At 44.6% G+C, this 26361-nt stretch overlaps 1 protein-coding gene across 1 annotated transcript in view; it reads right to left on the bottom strand.

The window, feature by feature from the left end:
• PLPP3 (phospholipid phosphatase 3) overlaps positions 1–26361 on the bottom strand; it is an 89374-nt gene that overhangs the window by 38325 nt on the left and 24688 nt on the right. Inside the window, exon 2 of the mRNA XM_070786467.1 lies at positions 5914–6071. Within this exon, the coding sequence (XP_070642568.1) occupies positions 5914–6071 (158 nt within the window). The remainder of the gene's footprint in view (positions 1–5913; positions 6072–26361) is intronic.

Below are 26361 nucleotides of genomic sequence, written 5' to 3'. Positions count from 1 at the left end.
GTATAAGTTCTTCTTCTTGTCTCTCCAGCCAGAAATGTGCATGTGGTACAGAGCAGGCTCCCACGTGCATCAGAGGCCATCATCCAGATTTTAGGGAGACAAACAGGACACGTGTCCCTGCTCGCCTAGGTCCTCTAACATCTTTTGACCTAATGCTTGTCGGTTTCTGCTCGAAATGTACGGCCTCCTCTATGATTTTCACAATCATATATATTGAGTACCCAAGTTTGTGCCTTATGCTGCAATATAAAATCAAAATCAGACCAATCCCTACTCTAGCAGAATAACCAGGAATAGTCAAGTAAACAGACATGCTAGTTCAATACAGTTACTGCAAAGACAGAGGTGGGCCCAGGGACCCCTGGGATCTTTGGAAGGTGGGGGAGGAGGCAGTCAAGGAATGCTTCCTGGAGAAGGCGACATTGGCTTGGTGTTTATTTAAGCACCTACCACATGCAAGAGGGAAAGATCTGATCTCTGCCTTGCAAGAACCTATTATCTAGCTAGGGAGATGAAAAACGGACACAAATCACATTGCAGGGTGATATATATTGAAGGTGCTATCTGTCTGCTAGAGATGGGGCAGCTTCGGGCAGTTTAGTGACAAGAGACAACACACAGCTTGTTAGGCGAAGGTTCAATCCTGGATCACCAGCACCTGCCATGCCCTGTGGGCTTAATAAGTAATTGTGGAAGGGAAGCAGGCTTTAGAAGGCAGCAATGGTCTCATTTCAAAAAGCCTTGCCCTAGAATCAGAGGACTCCTGGTCTGGCCCTGCCACTCACTAATTACGGGAAAGTCACTTCATTTCTTCATCTCCAGTTCCCTTAGCCATACCAATCCACCCCTGAGAATCATAGAATCACTACTAAGTGCAGACAAGAGAATGTGCACATGAAGGGCACTTTGTAAACTGTACAACACTATAGAGATGAAAAGGCCACTTCTCACTGATGACACATATAACGTCAGTTGATTTGACTCCCAGAACTAGCCTATGCAGTTGGTGAACTATTGTCACCAATTTACAGTAAACGTAGGTATAGTTCTTTTCCACAGGGGTCAATGCCTTGACAGAAGTTGAAGGACACGTCACAGAATGAAGAAGTTCAGAAGTTTTAGGCCACGAACCTCAATCAAAGCCAAAATCTGAGCTTTTTCTCCAGTTAGGAATGTCATAACAGAGGTTCAAAATGGATGGGATGTGAGGAAAAGGAGCATTTTTATGGCCAGAGGGAGAAGTGGATTCACTCATGACTCACCAAACTTCAACTCCCAGATATTAAGAATCTTTATTAAACCCCTTTCAGGGTCTGACCAAAGCAAGCACTTGAGCCCATGTTTATTTAAAAGGAATACTAAGCATTTTTTCCATATTAAAATCTTTGCACATAATTCTTTGCACAGCATGGTGCAAGGCAATTGGAGAGAAGGCTAGATAAAAGATGATATTTACTGTTTTTGCTCCTAATCTCACTGCTGCTAGAGTCATTAAACCCTTAGGAGGCAGGGATAGGAACCACTGCCTTGTGGATTTGGAAGGAATTCCTATTATGCTATAATTTCAAAATCTAAGATACATCTGAAAAAGAGGTCAAAATGACCCGATTTTTCCACGTCTCCTGCCATAGAAAGGTGTCTGCTTTGTCTATAACTTCTGAAATTTGCATCTTGAAACCCCACTGGTGTGCCATTCCTTTGTTGTGGGGACTGTTCAGACTGGAGCAGGGGCACCCAGATCAGTCAAGGCTTCTCTTGTTGTTTTAAACAAACCTGACATTTGGCGGGAGGAGGCCAGGGCAGCAAGTAGCAGGCTGATTAGATTTCCAGCTCCGGGTCCCCCTTCACCCTCCCTGACTGTCATTCACGCCCTCTGATCAGAAGCAGATTCTGCATGGAGCCAGCCAGGCTCTCTGGCCAGTCACAACGGGAGAGAGGGTTGTTGTTGTTGAATTCAAGTTGTATAGCTTTTCCAGAATTGACCATATGTATTAATGGGAATTATTCACTTTTCCTCCGAGGTCTTTGCTTTTCCTCTTGTTCATGATTACTCTGGTCCTTAATGACAGGTAAGCGGGTGAGCATACCTCATTAGGAGCCCACATCTCAAGCCTCCAGCTGAAATGCAGGGGCAGCTGGATCAGGGGGCTAAAGTTTTTTTGCAAAGAGTATTGGCACGAGAGTCAAGAGACCTGAGTTCTCATGAGTAAACTACAAGGGAAGAGCGGGAGATGTGATGAATCCAAAGGCTGGAGGGCCTTTCCTAATTCTACTTCTGCCAAGTAAAAGGTCTTGACTAAGTCACTTCATCATTATTTTTTTTACTTCTTCATTTTTTGATGCTGTTTACTCACAATAAAAACAGTGAACGCTTGCTGAATATACTGCCTGTGTCAGGCACTGAGTTGCTTTCCACATATTAGCTCATTTATTTCTGAAAACCTTCATAAGTAGACATAGTATCTCCATTTCATAGATGAGAGCAAGGAGGCTTACTAATTTTCTACACGTTCCATAGCAGAGGAGCTTGGAGGTAAACCAGAGCCCACACTTTTAACCCCATGTGAAACTGAGACACCGGAAAACTCTGTGTGTGTGTGTGTGTGTGTGTGTGTGTGTGTGTGCGTGTGTGCATGTGTGTGTGTGTTGGGAGGGTGCAAAAGGCTTGAATACGGCCCCAGGTTTCCAGGACATAACAGTAGCACCTGACAAAGGACAGCTTTCTCAGAACCAAAGGGAAGCACCATCCAGACCTATGCTGCTGGCACTGTGAGGGTGGGGGAAATGTCCTCGAAGCCCATCCCATAACATCCCACCCCACAGCCAAGGCCCAGTGCATGACTCTTTCAGGGGAATCTGGGAGGTCAGGGAGCATTTTAATTAAAACTTCCACATGACACAAGGAGAGAAGCCAGCCACAACCAAGCTCTTCAAAGCAGGTTTTTCTTAGTGAGGAAGGAAGAAGCGAGGACCCAGAAGAAGCGACATGAGCACCCTGGATCCTCCTAGCCCACTGCAGCTAAGGATGTCCCCCCACAGGTGAGAAATCAAACAGTACTCTCATTTTACAGATGAGGAAAATAAGGCCTAGAAAACCCAGGTGGCAGTGGTTTAGTTGCTAAATCACGTCCAACTCTTGTGACCCCATGGACTGTATGTAGTTCACCAGGCTTCTCTGTCCATGGAAATTTCTCAAGCAAGAATACTGGAGTGGGTAGCCATTTCCTTCTCTGGGGTTCTTCCTGACCCAGGGATTGAACCGGGGTCTCCTGCATTGTAGGCAGGTTCTTTACTGACTGAGCCACCAGGGCAGCCCAGGGATTTACCTAATTCACATACTTCAGGGGGCCCCAGGTCTCTCTCCCTGGTGCCGTGCCCAGGAGCAGCCCACTAGTCAGGCCACTAATAACTGCACGTAAAGAGAGCAGAGACCACAGACCATCCCTGTGAATGTGATATTCTTACCTCAACAGCTCCCGAGTTAGAGCCAGCTTCTAAAAGGATTCAATTTAACTGAGCGTCCAAGTGTCAAAACACCTGTTCAAACCTGAGCGCCAGATACCGTGTTAAGTATTCACCTTCCATTACAAACGTTTTTTCCAGGCAAAGCCATTCTTCCTAAAGAACTCAACCCCAACTGTAACTCTGGAGCAGAGAGTAAAATTAGATTTTGTATTTCTCAGCCTCTGAACACAAAGCTCCTTGTCCACCTTTACCACGCTTGCAAATGGACTGTTTTTCTTTTAAAGGTTGGAAAGAATTCTACTTGCCTCCCTGCCCCCTCCCCAATGTCAAACTGTTGATTGTGTGCCTGGTTTACGATGTTATTAAAAAACAAAGAGGGGTCTCAAAGTTTATAACCCACCCCCAGAGTGGGGAAGTCAAAAGAAAAACTTCATGGAGTGCACTCCGTGGACCATCAGCTGTTCATATTTGATGCAGAGAAGGCAAGAGTAGCTAACCGCCTATCCCACCGAGCACTTGAATAGGACAGCCAACCACCTGTCCACAATCAAGTCAGCAACATGGACAGAGGGCTTTGGAATAAACCAGGTTTAGGCTTGAACCCCAATTTTTACTTGCTTTTGACTCTGAGATATCACTGAACTCCTCTGAGCTTCCGCTTTTCCATTTGAATGATGGGAACACTAAGCCCCTATTTTACATGCAGTGTTGCAGTGTTCTTAATATTGGGCTTCCCTGGTGGCTCAGAGGGTAAAGAATCCACCTGCAATGCAGGAGACTCCGGTTCAATTCCTGGGTCAGGAAGATCTGCCGGAGAAGGGATAGGCTACCCACTCCAATATTCTTGGGCTTTCCTGGTGACTCAGCTGGTAAAGAATCTGCTTGCAAGGTGAGAGAACTGGGTTGGGAAGATCCCCTGGAGAAGGGAAAGGTTACCCACTCCGGTATTCTGGCCTGGAGAAGTCCATTAACTTTCTCCCTTCTTGGCTTGCTAATATAGGCCAAAGATAAGCTTCCATGATTGGATTAACACAAAGATGACTTAGAATCTAGAAGAGAGAATTTTTTTATCTTGGTGAACGTGATACTTAGCCCTTTGCCCATGTTGCTGGGGTTCAAGGACAAAGAAAAAACTGAAAATAGCAGATATGTGGAATGGATGTCTGTGAAAACGTATGAACTACAAATTATAAGACTGGATTCCCTCACTCGTCCCCTCCCCTGCTCTAAATGGACACATCTAAAACAAAGCTGTGATCTAAGTACAGCCCAGATAGACGACACCCCAATTCCCACATGGCTACCATTGCTCAAAATAATTCTGGACCTTGTCAAGCTGGTAGCACATTTTTGCACCTGCAGTGAGGGCTTCATCCTCTAAGGGAAGATCTGGATATAAGTCTAGACTTTACCCCTGGGTATGAGCGACCTGGTCAGCAATTAAGAGTTTATCAAGTACTTCAATATTCATGATCTCTTTTATTCCTCACTGCAAAGCTTTGAAGCAAGATGGTCACCCTTGGTTTTAAATATGTACAAGCTTGGCAGTGGAGGGCCAGGTCTAGAACCTAGGTCTTTGGACTGCAAGTCTCATTTACCAGGTGAGAGAATTAAACAATAGGCCAGATCATGCCAGCGGCATTATCACTGTCAGAGCAGCAGCACAATCGTGTGGAAAAAAATATAGAAAATGCCCAAGATATTCAGTAAGGCATTTCTCCTGTCCTCTGGGGCTCAGATTTACAACATGGCGGCTCAGAGCTCAGACTCTGGAGTAAGGGACGTGCACGCATGCTCAGTCACTCAGTCGTGTCCAACTCTTCGTGAGCTCACGGACTGTAGCCTTGTGTCTCTTGGTCCATGAGATTCTCCAGGCAAGAATACTGGAGTGGGTTGTCGTGACCTCCTCCAGAGGATCTTCCTGACTCAGGGATCAAACCCTCATCTCTTATATCTTCTGCATTGGCAGCCGGGTTCTTTACCACTAACACCGCCTGGGAAGCCTGGGATAAGGAAGACAACTAGGTCTAAATCCCAACTCTATCATTCATGAACCAAGTGACCTTAGGCAAATTATTTTTACTCTGCGGACCTCCGTTTCTTAATTTGTAGAAGAAAGATAAGGACAATATCTACACTTTGACTATTGTAGAGATAATGTATGCAAAGTATTTTAGAAGGTTGCTTAGCATACTTTTATAATATTTACAGTGCATATGTATTTTTTTATTTTAAAGTATTAAGTTGGACAAAAATCTCTTTTGGGTTTTGAATATCCCAAATGAACTTTTTGGCCAACCCAATACTTTTAGTAATAGTAGTAACTGCATGAAATAGTGTTAATCAAGTGAAATTCTACTTGATCTTCTAAACCTCTGCTATATCAGATAGACCATGATGTGCTGCCAGGGAATCAGACAGGTTGCCCATCGAAGTCTGGGCGCTTACCGCGAGGATGGCAATAACAATCCCCACAGCGGTGAGCACAGCGTCGTTGATTGTCTCCCCAGTTTTCTGTGGATACTTGATGCTCTCGTCGTTGCAGTAAAAGCCCCGGTGGTAAGGCTTGATGGTGCTCGTCTCGATGATGATGAAAGGCAGGCCGGCTGGTCAAGATGGAACCATCATCACCATGTACAGGGGAGAAAACGAAACAGGGAAAACATCAGTGCAAAGGGGCCAAAGAAGAAGCAAACACCACCCCAGATAGCAGCATCGATAGTGACGTCGATTCCTTGCCTCTGTAGTGACCCATGGCACCCCACTCCAGTACTCTTGCCTGGAAAATCCCATGGACGGAGGAGCCTGGTGGGCTGCAGTCCATGGGGTCTCGAAGAGTTGGACACGACAGAGCGACTTCACTTTCACTTTTCCCTTTCATGCATTGGAGAAGTAAATGGCAACCCACTCCAGTGTTCTTGCCTGGAGAATCCCAGGGACTGCAGAGCCTGGTGGGCTGCCGTCTATGGGGTCATACAGAGTCGGACACGACTGAATCGACTTAGCAGCAGCAGCAGCAGCACAGCCTTCTCTGGGGCTTCCCAGGTGGCTCAGTGGTAAAGAATCCGACTATAGTGCAGGAGAGACAGGATTCCATCCCTGGGTTGGAACGATCCCCTGGAGAAGGAAATGGCAACCCACTCCAGGATTCTTTCGTGGGAAATCCCATAGATAGAGAAGCCTGGCGGGCTACAGTCCATGGGTCGCAAAAGTCAGACAAGACTGACTAAGTGACGAAACAACAACAAAGCCCTCTCCACATGCACCCCCTTTCTGCCTTCACTCATGACTAAGAGATGTAGCATGAGCCTCTTGTCTTGACCAAGAGCACAGAGGGAGACAGTGCAAGCACCAGGCAGGAGCTTTTCCACTATTCTACGTCATCCTGCTAAAGTCAAAGCACGATTTGTAACTATCACTAACAAAGTTCCAAATCTAATGAGGTCTCATGATGCCTCCAAGTGCCTTCCTCTCTTAAGCCAACCATTTCCCTTTTGAAAAGCTCACCTCAAGGCACTCAGGCATGGAATTCTGAAAACCCTGGAGTAAGATAATCTGAATTTGAACCCCCAGATCCACCACTTCCTAGCAATGAGGCTTCTGCTTCCTTCTCCATCTTCCTGAGCCTTAGTTTCCTCACAAATGAGTTGTACTAATGCCTAAAGGGGATCAAAGCATTCAAAACTCCTAGCAGAGTGCTGGCACACAGAAGCTACTCAGCGAACAGCATTTCCAATTCTTTTCTTTCACTGTTCAACAAGACATTGACAAGACTGAACAGAGCTGAGCTGGGCCCTGCTGCCTGCAGACCTGGAGCGGAGCCCAAGGGCATCAGGAGCACCGCGAGGCACTCTTGCAGCTGCTGCGAGTTTATCAGCGTCCAGTTCAGATGCCATTTTCTTAAAGGTCATGGAAAATAGATTTCATCACCTGCCAGGAAAGGCCCTTATAAGCCTGAAGCAAAAAGTGAAGGCCCACAATCTCTTCTGCTTGGACCAGGCAGCAGCCTCCAAATTGGTCTCCTGGCCTTCTGTGCCTCTTACATATATCCACCTGTTTACTTCCTGGGCATGAGCATGTCATGGCCACGCTCAAGGTTTGTCAATGGTTCCCCACCACACAGGACAAGATGACGTCCCTAAGTCCAACCTCTGGAGTTCCCACAACCCGAACCTCCTTGACACACACTCCAACCAAATGACACAGGACCTCTGTCTTGGTTCGTGCTCTCCTCTTAAGCTTGAAAGACACTTCCTCCCCTACCTCCAAGTTCAACACCAAGCCCCATTGCCACCTCACCAAGATGAGGAAAAGGTAAAATAGAAGTGAAAGGTGAGCTACTGAATGTCAAGACTAAGGAAGACCGTGAAAAATATCTGGCCAATGATAATAGCCACTGCTGATGTGCGCCAACAATGTAGAAGACACTTTGCATCCATTTTTGCATTGAGCCCTCTAATGACCCTGAGTGGTCATTTTAAAATCATATAAGCACTGCTATCCCTCATCTCCCAGTAGAGAAAAGAGAGGCTCAGAATGACTGTTTAGCTCACTCAGAGTCTCTTAGTCCACCTCCAAAGTGCCCGAATCCCCAGTTTAACTTTACAAATTGGTTTCATCCATATAGGAATTTCATTAGTGGGGGAAAAAAATGTGATAAGCAGCCATTTAAAAGATAAGATTCCATTTTCATGTTTTTCCAAAAGAATTAAGCTCACATCATGTTACTCAAAGGCCCAGACTGCCTTAAAAAAAAAAAAAAAGAAATGTACCATGAACTCCACAGTTTTTCAATGACTTTAGTCCAGGCCAGCAGTGATAAAAATGCTCACTTTCTAAAAAGTGTATTTATGTATCACTGTGCATACACACATGGATTTATTTGGTTTTATTCTTTGGATTTATTTGAATTCTACGGCTATTTATTTTGTGACCCCTAACTGCTTCCTGCTAGAACAACAATTTACTTTATCAAATTCATACTGGTGCTTTGAAAAGAAAGCCCAGCCACACACCACAGCATTGTGCCTGACCTTCAGAAAGTAAACACAGAGGGGCCCTGGAAGGCAATCACCAGCAGCTCTTGAAATTCTGTCTCTGCAAGGACGGAGAAAAGGAGCAGGAAGGGGAGACAGTGAATGCATGTTCTGGCTTAGTGGTGGCAAGTGCAGTTAGCTGGTCCTCTTGGGTTGGGGGCTAGGAGACAGAAGATATCCTGTGGGCCGGAGCCATCTTCATTCCACTGCCTAAACACTTTGAAATGTGGCCAAGCTGGCTATGAAAAGGAGCTGCGAAGCCAGCAGTATGATATTAATAGTCCGCTTTTAAAGTTCCACACATCGTGATCAGCCCTGTTAGCTTCGCATCTGAGCCCGGCCGCAGCCTCTGTGGTGCCGAGGAGCCAAAGCGTTGCTAATAAACTCAGGAAGGGAACAGACCCCCAGTTCCTTACATTTGTGCTCCGCTCTTAGGCCTCCAGCTTCTATTTTTAATAGTGTTCACATGATAGGCCTGTAAAACATATGTTTCTAAGGACAATAAAACACATATAAAGGAGCTGTGGAGTCAGACTGAACTCGGTTAATGATTTCAACTCTGCTCGCCCCTACTTGAGCAAGTTACTTCCCATCTCACGACCCTCTTCTCATCTGCTCAATGGGAAAAATAGAGACTTGCTTTGAGATTGATGGGATGGTATAATACATTAATGTATTTACTCATTCATTCAACAAATATTTATTGAGTCTCAAATATGCCTATGAAGTACAAGGAATACAGAAATGACATAAGTCCTGCCCTCAGGAAGCTTATAGTCAAGTAGGGGAAGATATAGATCATGGAATGAAATCAGTACAGGGAGTTGTTTTAGTTGGAAAAAAACAGGCAAGAGCATGGGGAAGGGTCAGCACAGAGTCTGGTGCACATTGTGGACACTCAAAAATTCTGTAAGGAAGAAGGAAGGGAAAGTCCCACAGAGAAGGTTAGGAAAGAAAATCTGTCTAGTCAGTTCTTCTGCACTCAGCCTGGGAGCCATCCAAGCCCTCTTCCTTCCTTCCTAGTCCAAGGCTTGGGGAGGGTTTCCGGTTCCAATAATATGGATGATGACCACAAGCAGACAAGAAGTTGGATCTGAATATGGTTCATTTTATTTTCTTGAAAGGCATGGAGAAAGCATTGAGAAAACCCAATGGCCTTTTCTGTCTCCCCTACAGACTTGTGGCATGATTGGGGGTGATGCCAGTCGAGTCTTGACTTGGCTCCAGGAAAAGAATAACCTCAGATTCCCTTCGGTTGATGGGAGAAGCATAAATATGTCTCCCTCAATGGGGCAGCCAGTCCTCAAGTGACATAATGCCTTGCCTCTCCAGGACACAGAGATGAGGCCATTCTAATCCAAAGCAGGATTTCCATTTCCAATGTTGGCACTATCTTTATTACCAATCACTATATTTCCTGACTGTTTCATTTCAAGAAAATTCCTAGTGATAGGTGCTGGAAATTGAGGTGACAGTACATCAAAGTACCTGGCCTCAAGAAGCTCATGGTGTTGTAAAAAAGTCAAGAAAACAAGTGCACTAAAATATTTTTACAGTGTGAGGACCGACAGATGTAGAAAGTACAATGAATGCACAAAAGAGCACTCTACAGGGGACACTAAAGATGGTCCAGAGGGGAGGTTTAATCTGACACTCATGTGAGTAGGTTTCTGGGATCCTAATGCAGGCATAGGAGAAGGCAATGGCACCCCACTCCAGTACTCTTGCCTGGAAAATCCCATGGATGGAAGAGCCTGGTGGGCTGCAATCCATGGGGTCGATAGGAGTCGGGCACGACTGAGCGACTTCACTTTCACTTTTCACTTTCATGCCTTGGAGAGGGAAATGGCACCCCACTCCAGTGTTCTTGCCTGGAGAATCCTGAGGACAGAGGAGCCTAGTGGGCTGCCGTCTATGGGGTCACACAGAGTCGGACACGACTGAAGCGACTTAGCAGCAGCAGCAGCAATGCAGGCATGCATGCTAAGCCGCTTCAGTCATGTCCAACTCTGTGCGACCCCATGGACAGCAGCCCACCAGGCTCCTTCATCCATGGAATTCTCTGGGCAAGAATACTGGAGTGGGTTTCCATTTCCTTCTCCCTGGAGTCCTAAATACACTCATAGAAACAGTGTAGCTTAGGGATTGCAGTAGGGCTTCCTAGGTGGCACTAGTGGTAAAGAATCTGTCTACCAATGCAGAAGACTCAAGAGACACAGGCTCCATCCCTAGGTCAGGAAAAATCCTCTGGAGGAGGAAATGGTAACCCAAGCCAGTATTCTTGCCTGGAAAATCCCACGCCATGGACAGAGGGGCCTGGGAGGGCTACAGTCCATGGGGTCACAAAGAGTCAGATACAACTAAGCAACTAAGCACGGAGCACAGGGACCACAATAGGCTATCGACAAAATGAGGCTCACTGCTATGATGAAAATACCATTCTAAATCTGGCCACAGAGGTGGGAGAGATACCCAAGGTACAGAAGATCCCCACATAAACTGGCAAGTCAGGCAAACCTGTGGCCTGTTCTGTTCTCAGCACTGATGGAACTACTGAGTTGGAGCCCCAGCCTTCCAGTGGCCCAAAGGCCAATAGGAGAAGCAGTCATAAACGTTAACACATTAAGTCACCCTAAGGTTCAAAAGGATTAAAGTGACTTACCAGAGTCACTGGGTCAGAAAAGCTGTGGAGGTGGATGGGATCAAATGCTCTGACTCCTGGGCACATTCTAAAGTAAATGAGTCACTTAAAATAGAAGGAAGCACCTATGAGTATTAATAATTAATTGAAGCTCAGCAAATCTCATGATCTTTGAAGAAAGAAAGTGCTTTGTTTGGAACAGTCAAGGCAACAGCACTGGCTCCTGTTCCCTGAACATTTACCGTGTACTACACACATTAGTGTCTAATATTATTAAAACTCTGAGGCCAATATCCTGGAATTAAATTTATCTATACTGAAAGGTACATTATAAGCTTTTTGCAAAGAAAAACGAAAATGTAAGTGAACACACACACACACACACACCCCATCTGGTGATTCTAAGACCTCAGACTCAAGCATTTCTCCTTCTTTTAATCAAGGATCAATTAACTTCCTAAACCTCCAGGGACCTCTTGGGATGTGTAGGCTGCAGGGGAGGTGAAATACGAACTCACTGACAAACACTTAATGGGCAGAAAATCAAAGCATGAAGAAAAGCCCCTGTGTTGGGTTCAGCCTTTGAAAGTTCTTGGGCTTTGAAAAACTAACAGTTGGGCAGGTTGGGCGGTTTGGGGGTGGGGTGTAAAAAAACATGGGATAAGTTTTCGTGGCCCACCCATTGATAAAGTCATGTGGGAAGTGTTACCAAAGTGACCCAAACCCAGAGCCCTGCTCCCTCCAGCCACAGCTTCAAGTTTGTGCAAAATTAAACACAGCCTCCTGTTCTCAAAGTGATTTTTAGAAAGCATTTGTGAAGGTAGGAGAAGAGTAGGGTGGGAGAGTGAATGAGAAATTTTTGCACTTTTGCATGACCAAAATCAGATCATCAGGGAGAGATTTTCCCATCATTCCTGTAGGCCTTTTCCAGAACTGTCCAACTTTCCACTTCACCCAAACTGTAGTTACCCTAAAATGAGCCAAGTCTAGCATTCAGCTAATACCTGCAGAAAACCTACATATCTACTCACAAAATAATATTGGATAAAGAGCCCATGTGCAGTCTAGTTTAATGATTCTGTGACAGGAATTTATACATTTTAGCTAGGGTATAGAGTTCTATCAATTTTACTGTTTTATTCCCTTTGCAAATGGAAAATTAAGGCTCAGAAAGGTTAAGAAGCCCATCTGAAGTCAAAATGAGCAAATGGCACCAATTCAGACCAGTATAGAAGTAGAGCTCGACAGGGGACTTCCAGTGGCAAAGAATCCACCTGCCAACTCAGGGGACACAGGATGGATCCCTGACCCTGGAATTAAGATCCCACACGCCACGGGGCAACAAAGACTGTGTGTCCCAACTACTGAGCCCGTGTGCTCTGGAGCCTGCAAGCCCCAACGAGAGAGAAGCCCACACACCACAGAGGAAGATCCTGCTGCTACTAAGACCAATGCAGCCAAAAATAAATAAATATTAAGAAAAAGAAAGAAAAATACAGATGGACCACACCGGGTTTCTGATTCCAAAGAGTTTAGAATCTAGTTAGGAATTAATGTATTTTAATCTCCACAACAGCTCTGAAAAGTTAAAGGCTCTTATTTTCATTTTTACCCAACAGAAAATTGAAGCCAGAACTTTCATAACATGGCCAAGGTTCCCAAGTGAGTCAACTGGTCACTGGGATTTGAACTCAGGTCTGTCTTTCTTTTGGCTTATGTTTTCTTACTCCATGACCTGACCCTCCCTTTCTTTATAAATGTCTTCCCTGTTAAAATATGACCAACTGATTTTTTTTTAATCACTTAAGGCCAGAATGGTCAACCCAACTACTACTTAGAGGTTCAAAATACAAATATTTATGTTGCTTGTAAGTGACAGGGTTTCTATTTAAAGTAATTAATTGCTACTGGTCTTAGAAGTGTGCAAACTTTCTTTGGTTTACGATATTTGTCCAGATTTTTAGACTGGACACAATCCAGATGAGACAAAACTAAGTTTACTATGAAGGCGTTTCCCACCTTTGAAAGAGGCTGCCATGAAAAACACTTGCTGTTGGCTGGTGTGAACATTCAGCATTCTGGTCTAGAGGTTCTCTTTGACAAATGCTCAATTCTTTGGTCCTGGAAAGCTCAGGCCTTTTTTTTTTTTTTTCACAAAAAGAAGATTGTCAGAACCCAAAGCAACCACATGGTAGAAATGAAGAAAGGAATGGCAGGTCCAGCCCTGGCTCCTGGGTTCCTTGAGTCTAAATCCTGGGTCCTCAATTGGACTCCACAAGCACATATGGACAGTTCCTGAGCACTGGGCACGGTGTGAGGTGCTCAGCACACAACCTAGAGCACCGTGTTGGGTTCCTTAACTTCAGAAAGTCTCAGGTTCCGTGACAAAGAGACACCTGACTTAGTCTATTTGTGTGTATGAAAAATGACTTTGAACGGTCTTTCTAATTTGAAAGTGCTTAAAGTATTATAAAAGCATTTTATCCTTTAGAATAAATAATAGCCACCTTAAAGTCTCAGCTCTGGCAGTTTTGGCTTTTGCAGTTGGAATTTTAAAGGGCTGCCATATCCACCAAGAAGTAAAAAACAGGTCATCCAATAGTCAGTGATTTATGCCTTTCACTGAGAGAATTCCAGACCTCTTTTGTTGCCATTATATATTTCACAAATGGGATACTTTATTTCTATTACTACACAAAGGACTTATGATTCCTCTCCTCCAGGTAAAAATAAGTCAAGACCTCCTTTCTCTCTTTTGATGCCTCTTTAAATAAGAGTGGGAGTCCATGTACACTCATTGGGCACTTATTGTGTGCCAGGAGGTTTGGATATATCAACTAATTTAACTCTCAAAACAATCCTCTAAATTATCAGTTAATTACCAAAGCACAGAAGATTATAATTTGCCTCAGTGTCCACTTTGCTAATAAGAGGTGTAACCAGAGTATGTAATCAAATACTCTGACTCTAAAGTTCATTCAGAGATGGGGCCAGTGAGCCTGCCCTTCTTAAGTACACATAAACTCTGTCTATACAGATGATTCGCAAAGCTACAAAGCTCTGGAAAGTAGAGGTTGACCTTAAACAAGGATTAAAAAGTAAAGCCTTAGATGTTGAGATGCATTTGTACAGATCCAGCTACTCTCAGTCTCTCTTATGAGCCAGAGATGTTCATTTGCAATATACTGCCCAGAACTAGGACATGGTAAGAATCACATGTGTGGTTTCACAGTTCTTAGGTAAATGATCACCTCTGATCTTCCTGACAATTCTGGAAAGTAATGTTTTTAACATCTGGATTAAACTATCACTGGCAAACTCTGATTCAAGACCTGAATATGTTTTCTACAAAGGAGCCACTTAGCCACGTAACCCACTCTGGCAGAGTTACTTTTTTCCAATTTAACCAGAAATTTTGGAATCAGGCAGACAGGATTCTACTTCTGTCACCTGTCATGCTTACTGTATGACCTTGGGCATGTCACTTGACCTCTTTGAACTCCATTTCCATCACCGTGCAATATTTCTCAACATACAAAGTGGATTGGGAGGACTGAGACAATTTATAAAGCATCCAGTAGTCACTTGGCTCTGTAAATGTTACTTCTTGCTTCTGTATGTGATAGGAAGCCACAGAAAGCTTTTAAGCAGGGACAAGACATGATCAGAGTTCTGTCAAAAGCCACAGCCCCACCAGCCCCTTTCCCAATGCAATCTGATCCCACGGGAAAAGCATGCTCATAAAATCCTTTAATTCCAGGGACTTCTTGGGATTGTGTAAACAGAAGGGGTTAGCAGGAACTGGCACCCTGACGCAGAGAAGAAATATCACAGCAGGCACCCTGCCCTGCATTCTTAAAGATCACAGGAGGCTGAAGGGGAGGTGTAATAAGGGTGAAAAACATTTCTTATTTTTCCAACAGTTAAACATACATTCGTCAGCAGTGCGCTCTCATCAGTCACGCTATCCAGGTGTACACAAACACCAAGTTCATGTGGTGGTACAGTAAACAACACGGGGACTGGCAGGACATCAGACACTTTAGAGATAGTCAAAAAGCAAGCCTGCAGCCAGATGCAGCGCCAAAAATGAAGAACTGAAGCATTATTGGAGGCCTTCAAAAACAAAAACATGCTGGCAGGTAATCCAAGGCCATCAGGGCACTTTAAGCCAACTCATCAAGCTACACAGCCCTACCAAGTTCTAGGTCAAAGTTGACACACTGGCAGCCCAAGGCCAAATCTAGCCTTCAGAGATCTTCTGTTTGGCCCACCCAGTTTTTAAGATATTTTTAAACTCATCATTAATATTTAATAACAGGAGGTCTTACATAACATTCAGATTTCAGCTTCCTTCCTTCCTTCCTTTATTTATTTATTTATTCTTGGCCTCACTGGGTCTTCATTCTGCACAAGGGTTTTCTCTAGTTGTGGTGCTCAGGCTTCTCATTGCCTTGGCTTCTCTTGTTGAGGAGCATGGGATCTAGGGGTGCGAGGGCTCAGTAGTTGTGGCTCATGGGCTTAGTTGCTCCACGGCATGTGGAATCTTCCCCGACCAGGAACTGAACCTGTGTCCCCTGCCTTGGCCGGCAGACTCCCAACCACTGGACCACCAGGGAAGTCCCAGATTTCAGCGTCTTAAGCCAGCTCTACTGTCCTGTGGCAATCAATGTAGGTAGCGGTAACTAGCTACACAGACTCTCCAAAGCACTATCATGCCCTTCTGTCCCCCTGATAACCAAGGCTACATCCTGGTTCCATTCCCATTGAATCTGTGCTGTCAGTCTTCCTGTAACTGGTGTACTTCAGTCATTTAGGTTAATAGTAATATCTGATCCCTGGAGATGTTTGGTTTTTCCATCCCTGCTCTCAAGAATATAAAATCCTTAGTTGAATCATAAAAATAGAAACAATGAACACTTGATTCAACTTATCATCTCCTCCATGGTAAGTGATGGCCATATTAGATCCATGTGGATGGGTATGTGCATGGGTATGTCAAAGACTTAACCAAAGACCCCTATCAATGTTTTCAAAGCCAAACATTGTGTCAAGTCACCACTGCAAGGCAGTTAATAATATCTGCATATTACACACAAGGAAACTGAAGTTCAGTAGCTAAGTGATTTGCCAAAGATCTCAGTTAGTAAAAGGAATGAGGTAGGAAGCCAAGGCTTGTTGAACAACAAAGTTCTTTGCAAGTTTATTCAATGAGGGTGGCAGTCGGGCCAGAACGAATCTGCCTTACTGGCCAGTTAAACAAGGTGTACATGTTAATAAATTACATGGTTATGCTTCAGGAGAAAGAAGTAAACACAACTTATACATGTCTATGTGATATACTAAGTGAAGTTATCAGAGAATTCTATTTTTCAAGGCAATAGTGTTAAAGAAAGAAAAAGCCTCTTTCTGATTAGAAGCTCATTCATTCTAAAAAGTAAAGCCAAGTGAGAAGGAATTTACAAATAAAATCCACCAAATAGTTGCTGGTAATTACAAATCTTACTCTAGCGGAGTCAGGAACATTATAGTAATATGCTGGAAAGTTTTGAAACTACAAGAGATCCGAGGCGTCAGTTATTCCAGTTCAGTTCAGTTCAGTCGCTCAGTAATGTCCGACTCTTTGCCACCCCACGGACTGCAGCACGTCAGGCCTCCCTGTTCATCACCAACTCCCGGGGTTCACTCAAACTCATGTCCATTGAGTTGGTGATGCCATCCAAGCATCTCATCCTCTGTCGTCCCCTTCTCCTCCCACCCTCAATCTTTCCCAGCATCAGGGCCTTTTCAAATGAGTCAGTTCTTTGCATCAGGTGGCCAAAGTATTGGAGTTTCAGCTTCAGTATCAGTCCTTCCAATGAATATTCAGGACTCATTTCCTTTAGGATGGACTGGTTGGATCTGCTTGCAGTCCAAGGGACTCTCAAGAGTTGAACTCTCACCACAGTTCAAAAGCATCAGTACTTCGGTGCTCAGCTTTCTTTATAGTATATTCTATTTACTAGATGGGAATACTGAGACCCATCACACCCTAGCATTGTGATTACTCCTTTCTGGGAAATCTCTTCAGAAAAGGGTCCTTATTTTATTTATCTCTGTATCCTCAGCACAAAGAATAATTCCTGGCACTTACTGGGTGCTCAACAAACATGTACTGAATAGATGTATAGGAAACAGACTAAAATTCAGAAGAAAAGGCTCCACCCCTAACACACTTTATGATCTGTGAATCCTCCCCGCCATGCTCCCTTGCTTCTGAACTTAATCTAATCTCTTTCATATCCCTAAATTCTGTTTTTTGAACACAGCCTCCCAAAGCAACACAGTACCCTCATAAAGCGCAGATGATGGTGCCAGGAATAAATTATGGAGAACCTAACCAGCTTCAAGTACCAGATGGGTGCTTAGACTGGATAATCTTTAAGACAATTAATCTTCAGAGTTTCCCACATGTTTCATGGCTTGAAACTATCAGAAAATACTGGGAAGGGGTAAAGTGAGGAGGCTGCTGCGGTGATTTAGCACCTGGTCCACCCTGTCCCGTCGGCTAAGGGCTAAGGATCAATTTCAGCACACCTCGACCTAACCCAGTTGCTCTGATCTTATTGGGAATTTCTGCCCTGAAGAAAGTTCCCAGTAAGAGGAAGAGCACAGATTTCAAGAAAGCAACAGACCTGGATTTGAAAACCAGTTTTGCTACTTATCATCTAAGCAATCTTCAGCAAATTGCTTAACTTCGCTGAGGCCCAGTTATAAAAAAAAGGACGCCAAGAGCCACTTTGAAGAGCCATGAGAATGAAATACCATATTTAATCAAGGTATTTATTAAATGTACCTTTGCATTTAACACAGTCCTAAAAATCTACTCTCTGGCTGTTTCCACGATACCAATTAACCAGCTTGACTGGTTTCCTCCAGAAGGTGGCTGGACTAACCTAGACAAGGCTGTGTCAGCTCAGACAAGGACTGTCACGCAGGTTGCCCAAGATGACAGCAATTCCAGTGCGCGGCTGAGAAGACAGCCCTCACCCCAGGAGCACCCTCCCCATTCCTGGCCCTGTCAATGTTCCTTTTGTAAAACACAGAAACCTTCTTCAAATCTGACAGCTGCCACCTGCACAAATAATTCAAGGATGTAATTTTGTAACTGAATACAAGCCCTGAAAGCTGAAAAGTTTGAAGTCCAAAATAATCCCTTTGACCTTCTGCCTAAACACTCACTAATCACTTTTTAATTTGTAGTTTATTTCCTCTCTCTGTGCTGTCCTTCTAGGCTATATTTTCGTTTTAGACGTATCCAGGGAGTGAATGGCATTACAGAACACCTGATTAAAGTGCAAGTCAAACTTCTCTCCCAGACATCTGAGGCTTGGTGCACGCCTCACTGAGTTCTCCAAATTGCACTGGGTGGCAAGAAAGTGAAGGAGAAAAAGCCTGCTTTGAAGGAGGGAACTCCTCACTGAGAGAATTATGAGCTACAGAAATTAATAAGAAGTGGTCTCTGCCCTCTAAGAAGGCATACTCTGGGGACAACTACCCATGATGCCACGTGACGGGAACTTCCACGGAGGCATTTCTAAAACATTCAGGGTGCATGGAAGACGCCCTTTAGCACATGACTTGGCAGCCAATAGGCATGCAATACCGGTTTATTGACTAGCCCAGTAAATGCATTTCAAAGATTCCTTGCTGTCATTCCAATGCCAATTTTGTACTTAAGGCAATACAAAAAAGAAAAGAAAAATCCAGAATAGAAAAGCCTCTCCCACCCCCAACAAACTGCTTCAGTGTTTCACCCACATCTCCTACCTACCTTTTACCCTTGAGAAAAAAGGAGAAAAGTAGTGTGAGGGGACCCACCTAATTCCTAAAACTCAGATACTGAAAAGATGCAAAAAGAGAAAAAACAGAATTAAAAATGTTATTCATTCCAGAAAAAAATCTCTTCCTTGGAGGAAAAAGTTTCTAACTTAATCATCACTCAATTCAGTTCAGTTCAGTTGTTCAGTCACGTCCGACTCTGTGACCCCATGGACTGCAGCATGCCAGACTTCCCTGTCTATCACCAACTCCTGGAACTTACTCAAACTCATGTCCATCGAGTCAGTGATTCGATCCAACCATCTCATCCTCTGTCATCCCCTTCTCCTCCTTCTCATCACTAGGATCACTATAAATTGTAATAAGTTGAAGGTAGATCAGTATATTAGAGTCATTCAGCTTTGTGTCTGTTCTAGTAAATTAGCCTACTGAGTAAATTTCACCTACTGAGCAAGGAGGAGTCTCGAGTAGTCTGAGCTGGCTCAGCTCGACCAATATCCTGGAAGGAAAATGATCTCCACACTAGTTTTTAATTCAGTGGAGTAATGCCTGGTAGTAAAAACACAGCACAAGTGAGTTTGGGGAATTTAAGTTTCTCTAGCTAAAGTGTTAGTCGCTTAGTCGTATCCAACCCTCTGTAACCCCATGGACTGTAGCCCTCCAGGTTCCTCTGTCCATGGAATTCTCTAGGCAAGAATACTGCAGTGGGTAGCCATTCCCATCTCCAGGGAATATTCCCAACCAAGAGATCAAAACTGGGTCTCCAGTATCCGCAGGTGGATTCTTTACCGTTTGAGCCACAGCTAAGGCCACCTTAAAAATAAATACTAACAAATGATAACTAATAATAGAAATGTTAACTGCTGCTAACTGTATATCACCACACTTCAGCTCACTTGGGTTCTATTTCTTCATGGGAACTTCGACGGAGGCATTTCTAAAATATTCAGGGAGCACGGAAGATAGCACGTGACTCGGCAGCCAACAGGCATGCAGTACCTAGTGCAAAATGAAAGAGGCGGTCCCACCAGGTGTCTAATGGACCTTCCAGAGCTATCACCTCTATCCAAGGAGTGTGAGGCATGTTTTGAACAAACCATGCTTTGTTTCCATGGCATCCTCACAGAGTAGATGGGCATCACCTCCTGTCCATTATCCCAGCTGGGGCCACCAGGGACCAGGCTATTTTAAGTTTGTGAAGATTCAAAGATGCTCATTCATAAAAATAAAGAGCCTCAGAAAACATCCCCAAATCTGCCGATCTTCAGATACAAACCAAATTCAAGACAGGCAGCTCTTGGCTCACTCAAAGAAGTAGATATCAACAACATTTTCAGTGTGGGTTAGAGGCGGGGGGAATTAGCATCAGTTACTCCTGCAAACTGGATACCATTCTGGGCAGTTTGAGCTGCCTCTCATTTGTGAAAGTGAAAGTGTTAGTTGCTCAGTTGTGTCCAACTGTCTGTAGCCCCATGGACTGTAGCCCACCAGGCTTCTCTGTCCATGGAATTCTCCAAGCAAGAATACTGGAGTGGGTTGCCATTTCCTTCTCCAGGGGATCTTCCCACCCCAGGGATCAAACCTGAGTCCCCAGCATTGCAGGCAGATTCTTTACTGTCTGAGCCATCTAACCCACCCAGTAATCCTTTCCAGTAAACAGTACCCGCTTGATTTTGCAAAGGCCAGAACTGAAGATGAGAAATAAGTCCACAGAGCAGCAGTGCAGGAATGCTGCCAGGTCAGGCTGGCTTTGCACAGTGCCCCACATCACATTTCCTATGTGTAGGTGACTTGACTGGACCTCCAAAGGGGTACTTCTCAGCCCTCCTTAGCTAGAAATCCTTGTGCGCTGGGGCCACCCTCCACTGCTCTGGCCCCGCCCCATCCCCACCAGGATCAGGGAAACAAAATGTGGGCATTCAGATACACGTGGGAGAGCCACAGCAGTAAAGAACTCCTAGGTGGCTTGCTATAGGAACCCTATTGTTCCAGAGGGAAGCTCTTGTGCCAAAACTCTGCAGGAAGCCACTGCTCCATGATGCATTTTTCAGCTGTGAAGAGAAAAGGGTAGCTCCTGGGATGTTTCTTCAACGGTTCTGGAAGCCAGGCCCTTAATCCTTGCAAAGCAGCAAGGAGCCAGCTTCTCTCAGAGGGACAGAATGTCTAGAGTCCTTCTTCCAAATAAAAACATAAAAAGAACTCGTCAACGTCCCCTTTACAACCTCTCAAAATGTATGAATCAGGAAAACGGGGAGTAGAGGATATTGAAGCCCAAGAGTTGGGGGCGTTCAGGCCTTCTCTGCTCCCCTCTTTTCCTCATGACCCTGCCCACTGACCTCTCTATTGCAGTAAATTACAAAGCCCCCACTGTTCTCTCTACCCATCCTCCCCCCAACCTGTCCCCCCCACACACCCCCCACGCCCCCTCCCACCCGCCCCCCCTCACACACACATACACTTTCTTAAAAGGGCGAAATGCCAAATAACATTATTCTCCTTCACCATGGTATTGCCACGAGAGCTGCCTGGTATGTTTGCCTGAAAAATGGAAGGTTTTCATGGAAATCTCAGGCTCCACTACAGCTCACCCTTTGTGGAAATGGATTTGGAAAAAAATGGAAGGAGCCCCCACAGAAACCTAATTGGGCAGACAAGAGCAGAGGGCAAGGCCCATGGAATGGCTCAAAGGCCCCAGGAATACTTGAGTGTGCCTTTGGCAGCCCTTAGGAGGCCTTCACACTCCGGCAAAGCCCCTCTCTGCAGCCCCACTCTGCCCACTGTGCCCCTCTGCACAACATGGCACCCTGTAAAGGCACCACGCCTCTGGGCAGGGACCCTATTATCTCACATGCAGGGGGAGGGGAGGGCCTACAGGACATATATTATCCAGGTGTGCCTGCAGGTGCTGTAAATCGCAGAAAACGTTCCTTCACTGCCCAATGATTAACCAGCTGAACACCAAGAAAAATAAAAAGGGTCTTCGGGCTTTGGTGTGGTCTGGTGGCAGTTTGGAGGGAGCAGACTCAGGTGGGAGTCCCACCCCCCTCTGACACATGTGGCAGTGTGACCCTGGACTCGTGAGCTCTCAGGACATCTGCGTCCTCCCTGGCAAAACAGATCAGGCAGTTCGGAAGGGCCGCTGTGAGGATTTCCTGAGATGGTGTGTCACACAGCCTGGTTCCAGCAGATGGGCTCTTAACGTTTCTTCTTCCCCATCCCACAAGCGCACAAAAGGGAGGGGGACAGATTCCTAAGAACAGGACAGGATCTGTGAGAAATCGTCTCTCCTGTCGTGCTCCAAGGACCTCTGAGAGCAGAGCTGTGTATGTGGGCTCTGGCCTGTCCATCAAGATGACAGAATGGGTCTTGGGGAATTAATTATTCAACAGACTCACCCTTCACAAATCCCATCCAAAGGAATGGTTGGATGCCTTTTAGTACACGGACTATACAAAATACTGAAAGGCCAGCGCACTTCAAAAGCCTCACAAAAACCCAGGCCTGGGTTTGGCAGGAGTTCCTCAGCCACTGGGTTTTTCTGTGTGTGGTTTATAATAACATGCAGACCTGATGCCAAGTCCTAATCTATTAAGGGACTGCCAATTAGCAGGAGGCTTAGAGCTGCAGGTTTGAGAACTGGGGAGCAGGTCTAATTAGGCTTGCAAATCATTGCTGCCCATCGCCCCTCTCCATCTGACCCAGGCTATACTGGCCAATTGTTCTGCACACATCCTTTCCATATTCCTCTCCACACAGCTCTTTGTGGGTGTGTTTGTTTGAAGGTTCCAGGCCTGGAGGTCAGTGCTTATTTTCATGTCTGTCTTTAAGAGTGACGTGGAGGATCAAACAAGATTACCTTCTGGATAGTGACTCTCAGATTTGGTCAATCATCCAAACCATCAGGGACACTTATTAAAAAACACATTCTGGGCACGGCCTAGAACCCACTTGATAACTCAATCAGACTCTCTGGGGAAAGGGCCTGAAAGTTGCCCTTTTTAATAGGACCTCAAGATGATTCTATCCCAAGGCAATCTGGGAATCACTACTCTAAAAAGCATAAACAAAATTTTAAACCATATCAAATATCAAAGGTTTACTGAGCACCTATTGTGTCCTGGAGCTGGGAAATACCACAACGAGTAAAGCAGGGTTCCCGCCCTCAAGCAGCTCTCTATTTAGGGGGCCAGTAACATCCCCATAGAAACCCTGTTTTTCCTACTAGAGCTCCTGGGAGAATCTACACCTGCAATCCTCCTCTCACATTCTCTTCTGCCGCATCATAAACCTAGCTTTCTAATGTTTTTGCTGAAATGGCTCCGAAAAAAACCCAGAATGATTTCAGACACAAAACATCAGAGGCTTATCTTAGGAGGGGAGGGGAGAAAAAAAACCTAAGAAACATATGGTTTCAGGATACAGGAGAAAATACATACTTTAGGACTGCCTGGTCTAAAGACAGAAACAGAGTGGAGAGAAATGTTAGGGGGGCTCTGTGCAGCAGAAGCAGCCCACGGCTGGCTCTTGGAGCCCAACATTAGATACTTTCATGACTTCACAAAGTCCCTTTTCTTCGCCAAGCCTCCTTTTCTATTAAGGAGAGGAGGCTGCACAACTCAGTTATATCTCAAAGCATATTTGGCACAAACTGTTTTCCTTGGAGCTTTCATCAGAGTTCACTTTTGAGTTTCAACAGGAAAATGTACAACCTAGAAGAACCAGAATTCTCCAGAGCCCTCCCTAAGAAAAGCTGGCCTGAATGATCTCTCACCAGCTCCAAAATTATGTTTTGAGGGTATGGCTTTCAAAGAGACTGATTTCCTAGCCATCAGGGATGGTGTTTTTTATCTTATTTTTTTTAATCCTATCCTATTAGTCGGTAATGCCATTCAATCATATAGTGCTGGGTGCACTGCAGAGACTCAAAATAAGGGGGTAGATGTGGGGTGGACAGCATGGCCAGGCTGTGTTTGAGAAAGAGCACCCTGGTGGCCATGGGGAAGAGGGGTTGGAACATAGGACTTCATATCTAAAGCTCCCTGCTTATGATGCATGACCAAGCATCTTCCCAAGGAAAAAATCTGTATTTTCTAGACACATCTCCATTAGCCCTTAAAAAGAGATACTAAAGCCTTGACAGCAAGCTAGGTCCTGGAGAGGACAACCCAAATAATCACTGCCTTCTCTCCAGGAGTGGCCAAGGCTGTTCCCCTCTTTGTTTTCTGCACCTCTATGAAACTCACTGCTAGTATCAGACTCTCTCAGGTTATCTTAACACACAGCACTATTCAGGAGCATAACTAGGTATAGAAGAAGAATGCAGCGAAAGGGAGTGGCAATTCATCTGCTGGCCACTGAAGAACATGGCAAAGAATAGCATGGTGTGGATTTCGGAGTCAGTCACGCCTGAGTCCTGCCTCCACCTTAAACACATCAGTTAACTCTCCATAGGGATATGACATGAAAAAGATATGATATGCAAAGATGCTTCATATAATGCAGGCACACTGAAATGCTCAATTAATATTACTGGTATCATGAATATGGGATGGTGTGTCTTCTCTAAGAAGGAGCGAGACAAGCGTCACCTTGGCTCATTAAGAAATCCATTATGAGGACTTGTCTGGTGGGCCAGTGCCTCAGGTTCTACCCTCCCAGTGCAGGGAACCCAGGTTCAATCCCTGGTCAGGGAACTAGATCCCACAAGTGGCAACTAAAGATCCTATGTACCACAACAAAGATTGAAGATTCCATGTGCTGCAACTAGGACCCAACTCAGCTAAATTAATAAATAAATATATTTCTAAAATGCATTATGTACTTCACATATAGTTACTGAAGATGTATCTTAAAATCACCAAGCCTCTGGTTTTTTTATGAAATGGGAGTGGGTAACTGACAATACAGATGATTAAGAAAAGCACAGGGTTTGTGGTCAAATAGATGTGAAGCTCAGCTCTGTCTCTGTTTAGTCCTGTGATACTGGGTAAGCTGCTAACCTCTCCAGGGAATCTGCAAAATGGGGTCAGTAGAGGGGTTATTGTGAAGTTTGGAGGTACAGTATCATCTCAGAGTGCACTCAATTCATGAAGCTACGGTTATTCCCATGGTCTCCCCCCAAAATACATTAGAATGAAGAATGATGATAGGATAGCCCTATGTCTCTATGTGGGAGCTTTCCTTTCCTTTAAAGCAGGCAAGGCCATCAGTATATGCAGAGTTTTCTAAAACACCAACGTCTTTTCAATGTTCGATTATTTCCAGCTAAAAGAAAATAACAGGATTTTCTCAGCACTTCATGCTGGTTTGTATGGAATGTCACTTGGATCTTCCTTGGTTCACATCTATCGAGACTATGTGTTCACTTTCTTTTCAATCATGTTTGCCCAGTAAATATTTTTATGCACCTACAATGAACAAAGCACAGAAAAGAGCAATGGGGGTGATGTAGTGATCATTAAGTCAAAGTGTTTGTTTGCTTTTTTAATTCATGTGAGGAAATTAAGAGTGGCGTTGACTTGCCTAAGTGCGCTCAATGGCAAAAGGACACAGATGCCCATGCACTGACCAGCTGCACCATGCTGGGCTCCATTAGCTGATTATTGTTGCGCTGGCCCTAGCCTTCCCTGGCGCCTACCTGTGTGTCAGGGGCGGGGCGGGGGGGGCGGGGCGGGCAGTGGGTGTTCGCATGTAGCCTGCCATAGTCACTAGCCCAGGAGAAGGAAAACGAAAAACCTAAACGGAATCTACAGAAAAGACAGACAAACAAGATAAAAATTGGTGATCCATAGCTAACATTGATTGATTTTGCTATAAAGTGTGGTCCAATTGCCAGACAATTACTGGGATGCTATAAAGCCTACCAGTCATTGTATTCCCCGGTACTTTCAAATAAGAACAGAAGAATCTGTGTAACAGGCTTAGCAGATGCTTCAGAGCAATAAAACATTTTAACTAAGCATAATGTCCTATACTTGACTTTATTTTTAAATAACATGATTTATACAGGTTTCAACTGGTCAAATTCAGTTAAATTTATCAGTTAATAACCATCAAACTTATCTCATGATAAATAAACTCAGATAAAGGAAGATTTTTTTTCCCCCTTTCTTCATGATATTCTCAGTTCATGGGGAGAAAACAGGATGTGATGATAGCACATGACCTCAGAGTCATTTAGGCCCAAAATCAGATCAGCTACTTGGCTTGGGCCTCAATTTTCTCACATATAAATGGGAGGTGTTAGAGATTGAATTGTGCCTTCCCCTAAGTTTCATATATTGGAATTCTAACCTCCCAGGACCTCCAAGTGTGGTCTTTCTTGGAAAGGGGGTCTTTGGAGAGGTAAATCAAGTTACAATGACGACAGTAGGGTGGGTCCTAATCCAATATGATTGA

Source organism: Bos indicus, chromosome 3 (assembly GCF_029378745.1).
Source record: "Bos indicus isolate NIAB-ARS_2022 breed Sahiwal x Tharparkar chromosome 3, NIAB-ARS_B.indTharparkar_mat_pri_1.0, whole genome shotgun sequence".
Taxonomy (NCBI): Eukaryota; Metazoa; Chordata; class Mammalia; order Artiodactyla; family Bovidae; genus Bos; species Bos indicus.
The sequence above is the reverse complement of the archived record's forward strand: the minus strand, read 5'-3'. Positions and strand labels throughout refer to the sequence as shown.